The sequence below is a fragment of the Bombina bombina genome, chromosome 3 (assembly GCF_027579735.1).
Source record: "Bombina bombina isolate aBomBom1 chromosome 3, aBomBom1.pri, whole genome shotgun sequence".
Lineage (NCBI taxonomy): Eukaryota > Metazoa > Chordata > Amphibia > Anura > Bombinatoridae > Bombina > Bombina bombina.
Genome location: NC_069501.1, coordinates 603,420,252 through 603,426,251, shown reverse-complemented (window position 1 = coordinate 603,426,251; position 6,000 = coordinate 603,420,252). Strand labels below are relative to the sequence as shown.

Genomic DNA, 6,000 nt, shown 5'->3' with positions numbered 1-6,000 from the left:
AATGTCACAACCGTGGCATATGTCAATCATCAGGGTGGGACTCACAGTCCTCAGGCTATGAAAGAAGTATCTCGGATACTTGTATGGGCGGAATCCAGCTCCTGTCTAATCTCTGTGGTTCACATCCCAGGTGTAGACAATTGGGAAGCGGATTATCTGTCGCCAGACGTTACATCCGGGCGAATGGTCCCTTCACCCAGAGGTATTTCTTCAGATTGTTCAAATCTGGGGTCTTCCATAAATAGATCTGATGGCCTCTCATCTAAACAAGAAACTTCCCAGGTATCTGTCCAGATCCAGGGATCCTCAGGCGGAGGCAGTGGACGGGTTGTCGCTTCCTTGGAATTATCATCCTGCCTATATCTTTCCGCCTCTAGTTCTTCTTCCAAAAGTGATTTCCAAAATTCTAATGGAACGTTCGTTTGTACTGCTGGTGGCTCCAGCATGGCCTCACAGGTTTTGGTATGCGGATCTCATTCGGATGGCCAGTTGCCAACCTTGTACTCTTCCGTTAAGACCAGACCTTCTATCTCAAGGCCCTTTTTTCCATCAGGATCTCAAATCATTAAATTTGAATGTATGGAAATTGAACGCTTGATTCTTAGTCATAGAGGTTTCTCTGACTCAGTAATTAATACTATGTTACAGGCTCGTAAATCTGTGTCTAGGAGGATTTATTATCGAGTCTGGAAGACTTACATTTCTTGGTGTTCTTCTCATAAATTCTCCTGGCATTCTTTTAGAATTCCTAGAATTTTACAGTTTCTTCAGGATGGTTTGGATAAAGGTTTGTCTGCAAGTTCCTTGAAAGGTCAAATCTCTGCTCTTTCTGTTCTTTTTCACAGAAAGATTGCTAATCTTCCTGATATTCATTGTTTTGTACAGGCTTTGGTTTGTATCAAACCTGTCATTAAGTCAATCTCTCCTCCTTGGAGTCTTAATTTGGTTCTGAGGGCTTTACAAGCTCCTCCGTTTGAACCCATGCATTCTCTGGACATTAAATTACTTTCTTGGAAAGTTCTGTTCCTTTTGGCCATCTCTTCTGCTAGAAGAGTTTCTGAGTTATCTGCTCTTTCTTGTGAATCTCCTTTTCTGATTTTTCATCAGGATAAGACAGTGTTACTGACTTCATTTAAAATTTTACCTAAGGTTGTGAATTCTAACAACATTAGTAGAGAAATTGTTGTTCCTTCATTGTGTCCTAATCCTAAGAATTCAAAGGAGAGATCTTTACATTCTTTGGATGTAGTAAGAGCTTTGAAATATTATGTTGAAGCTACTAAAGATTTTAGAAAGACTTCTAGTCTATTTGTTATCTTTTCTGGGTCCAGAAAAGGTCAGAAGGCCTCCGCCATTTCTTTGGCGTCTTGGTTAAAGTCTTTGATTCATCATGCTTATGTAGAGTCAGGTAAATCCCCGCCTCAAAGAATTACGGCTCATTCTACTAGGTCAGTTTCTACTTCCTGGGCGTTTAGGAATGAAGCTTCTGTTGATCAGATTTGCAAAGCAGCAACTTGGTCTTCTTTGCATACTTTTACTAAATTCTACCATTCTGATGTGTTTTCTTCTTCTGAAGCAGTTTTTGGTAGAAAAGTACGTCAGGCAGCTGTTTCAGTTTGATTCTTCTGCTTATAATTTCAGTTTTTTTCATTATTGAGATTAAAACTTTTGTTTTGGGTTGTGGATTATTATTTTTCAGCGGAATTGACTGTCTTATTTTATCCCTCCCTCTCTAGTGACTCTTGCGTGGAAGTTCCACATCTTGGGTATTTATTTATTATCCCATACGTCACTAGCTCATGGACTCTTGCTAATTACATGAAAGAAAACATAATTTATGTAAGAACTTACCTGATAAATTCATTTCTTTCATATTAGCAAGAGTCCATGAGGCCCACACTTTTTTTGTGGTGGTTATGATTTTTTTGTATAAAGCACAATTATTCCAATTCCTTATTTTTGATGCTTTCGCTCCTTTCTTATCACCCCACTTCTTGGCTATTCATTAAACTGAATTGTGGGTGTGGTGAGGGGTGTATTTATAGGCATTTTGAGGTTTGGGAAACTTTGCCCCTCCTGGTAGGAATGTATATCCCATACGTCACTAGCTCATGGACTCTTGCTAATATGAAAGAAATTAATTTATCAGGTAAGTTCTTACATAAATTATGTTTTTTCACTCCTCGCAACGTGCAAATTGGCTAAATTAAAAGCAGTGAATATTACATGCACCACTTTTCATAAATATATGAGAACTGCGAACATATACGGGCATTTTAAAATGCCAATAGAGATTAATACAAGTATTAGGCATTTCCAGACAACTTATTCGTATATACTTAAAGGACCAGTCAACACATTAAATTTGCATAATCAACAAATGCAAGATAAGAAGTCAATGCAATAGCACTTAGTCTGAACTTCAATTGAGTAGTAGATTTTTTTAAAACAAATTTCAAAGTTATGTATATTTCCACTCCCCTTGTATCATGTGACCACCATCAGCCAATCACAAATGCATATACGTGTAGTCTGTGAATTCTTGCACATGCTCAGTAGGATCTGGTGACTCAAAAAGTGTAAATATAAAAGACTGTGCACATTTTTTTTAATGGAAGTAAATTGGAAAGTTGTTTAAAAGTACATGCTGTATCTGAATCATGAAAATTTAATTTAACCTGAGTGTCCCTTTAAGACTTGCGAATGGTTATGAGTCAATTTGTTCGCACATATGAAAAGTTGCGACTTTATTGGCGCATAACCTATCATAAATATGGTGATATCATTTGTGAGGTTTTTAAGACAAATGTGAGAATTTTCTTATTCTCTCTTTGATAAATCTTGCCCTTAGAGTGCCTGGCTTCCTTAAGAAATTAAAACTATATTTAGATTTTTTAGACTTGCCAACTAGATTACAGATATTAGTGCATTTTAGACATGCAGTATACACATTAGAAGCGAATCTCCAAGGGGAATGGAATATTTGGGAGGATTAGGAATATCTAGTAGTATAGAAGACGCTCTGTATTTATAATGACTCATTGGAGACCTAAAGGTTTTTTGACTGGAGTATGTATTTTGGGGCATTTTGTGTAATTTTTTTGATTATTATTGTGTTCATTGTTTGTATTTATGTCTGTGCATGTTCTACTGCAAGACTGAAATGCAAGCAGTTATATAGTACTTTTGTGTTTAGGTTTTAAAATTTACAGTATTGGTACAATGCTGCTAACCATGGAGGGGGAATTATGTCTTGCCACTACTGTTAGTGTGGTCTGTTTCTGAATATTGTATGTACCATTTATTGTATTTTACAATATAAACAAAAACACTCAATATTCTGTTATATAAACATCAATCGGTGCCAATACTGGCGTAGGTACATTCATGTGTAATTCCAGTCCAAAAAGAATTTAAAAAGCAGTCAATATAAGCTGTAAAAATTCAGGCAGTTCGCATCGAGTGTCAAGCCATAAACCTTGACAATCCTATTGTATTTTTTTGTACGTACGTCGTAACAGGAATAAATAAAAGTTACCAAAAAAAACATTTGAATACGTGCAGTTAGCAGATGTATATTGTTCTGCACCTTCACATTCTAATTTTAAATTAACGTGAACTTGTTGCGCTGGCAGGCCACAAAAAGCCATGTAGGTTTGCAGTTCCTAACTCATCCCTGGCACAACGTAATAGATAACATAACCGTGATCATAAGTCCATTGTTTGGTTTAATAACAAGTTGCCCCGCGAGACGTAGCCAGCGGCAACAACTTACTTTAGTATTCTCCTAGTACTCCTACGAGCCATAAGAAATTAAAAATGAAGAAGACACACTGCCACACCATGTTTTTATGAACGTTCTATTGGTTGTAACCACAAATTCCGCCTTTACATCAATACTATTGGATAGAACACATGCGGTCTAGTTTCCAATTGGTTACACAAGCTGCACCCGCCCCTTTGCCATCCAGCGTTGTGTATGCTGTGTCAACTGCTTGTGTAACGGGGCTTAGCAGCTCCACCCCAAGCGACAGTGAGGATATTCTGTGAACGCGCTGCAACATTATTGATATTTGTTATGGCCTCCTTAGTCAATGGAGCTTTTTCAGACACAAGTCAGTTAGAATTAGAAACAGAGAACGCTGAAGTCATAGGTCTGTCCGATGGGCGGAAGAACGGTCGTCGGAAGAGGGCCAAGGTGAGGCAGGGGAGGGGCTTGCGTGACGCACAGTACTGCTGGTTATTGTTGCTGTACGTAAAACCGTATGTGACGAGGTGACCTGATCTTGAATTTCAGATAACGATAGTTATTTGCTCGTCCACTAACCAGTGCTTATCATAATATGTGTACAAGGGGCAGAATGCGCTACTAATTGCAATATTCCGCTGCTTTTGTCCTATAGGAGCAATCTTTTGGGGGATGTTTTGCAGTTGACATAGTGGATATATTTCACAGAGTGTTATATAAATGATAAACAATGCAGTTTAGAGTAGTGTTTGTGAATGTCTTAACTAAATTGCTATATTCGTGTCAATGAGATACAACGTAGCTTATTTGATACCAATTTAAAGGGACTTTCTAGCCCAAACTAAAATGCACGAGTACATTTCAATTTTGACTAACAGCATGTTTACAATTCCCTTGCATTAGCAAAGATGATTATAGTAAAAATATATCAATGTTTTCAATGAGAGCTTTCACCCTTCACTTGCACGTGAAGTATATCTATCTAGACATGCACATGCTTTTTAAAAGGACATGAAACCCATTTATTTTTTCTTTCATGATTCAGATATAACATACAGTTTAATACATATTTCCAATTTACTCCTATTATCAAATCTGCAGCATTCTATACAATTTAATACATCTGTAACAACGAAGCCTATCCACCCAGCTGTCACTATGCGGAGAGTGTGGGCATGAAGGGGTTAATAGCACTCAGCCTCTGGTTCCCTTTACCTCTACAAAGGACCTAAATGGACACCGAATTAACCCCCAAATCCTGCCTACACCACCCAGATTAACAATGATGCCACCACTAAGAGTTTTGGATAAGGGTGTCCTGGAAACCCAATAACTCACACGACTTACAATTAGGTAATGTGCCTTTAACCCTGTCTCTTCAGAGTGAATTCAGATACTAGAGCCCAAATACAGAATTAGATTATTTATATGTTTAATAAGAAAAGACAAATACAAGTTACACAGTGCCAAATTCTAAAAAACAGAATACATACAAAAGAACAAGAATATGTAAAGATATAGTTCTTTAAAATAAAATGGGACATAAACTAAACACAATACCTATACTTATTACAAAACTTTCAGTAGGTCTGTGGAGAACTTCCTTCTTATGTTACTGCTTCTGTCCCAGGCAAGTTCTGAATACTTTTTCTGTAACATTCAATTATATCTCAGACTCCCTTTGTCTTGTCAAGACCACCGTTCTTGAGTTAATTTACGATTATTTAAAACATTCCATGCAAGTCCCTAAACCAAGGTACCAAGAGATTGCAGGCACCAGGAGGAGGAAGGATGGGGAGTCTTTAGATCACTGCATTCTTTAACAAATGCAGATGTTACACAAAGTAAGGACATTTCAGATTAACCCTGGTAATGCTGAGACACCATACAATCTCTGCTGGGTAGCTAATCAATGTATTACTACTCCTCATGAGTGTATCATGACACCTCCTCCTTTAAGATGGTGGAGAGAGGGGGTCAGCCCATGCTGAGCCTCTATGTCTACCTGAACCCTAGTCTTTCCCCATTCATAATACCAATTCTGCCCATCTCGCACACCCTATGCATTCTTTTGCCCACTGCAGCATTTAGCATCAGCTGACATAATTTCCCTTTTGGAGGGAACTCCCTTGCTGGATATCACACTCTCCTTGCTCTCTCACTCATTAAGGGTTCTAAAGCCCCCTGAGGGTGACTTACTAGGTAATAAGGGCAGTCATTACACAGCTTATGCCAGACAGTCCACTGTTCAC

At 38.1% G+C, this 6,000-nt stretch overlaps 1 protein-coding gene across 1 annotated transcript in view; it reads left to right on the top strand.

Annotated features, from left to right (window-relative positions):
• Positions 1-3,958: 3,958 nt before the first annotated feature.
• MTFR1L (mitochondrial fission regulator 1 like) overlaps positions 3,959-6,000 on the top strand; it is an 80,512-nt gene continuing 78,470 nt past the window's right edge. Inside the window, exon 1 of the mRNA XM_053707206.1 lies at positions 3,959-4,198. Coding sequence (XP_053563181.1) covers positions 4,079-4,198 — 120 coding nt within the window. The 5' untranslated portion in view covers positions 3,959-4,078. The remainder of the gene's footprint in view (positions 4,199-6,000) is intronic.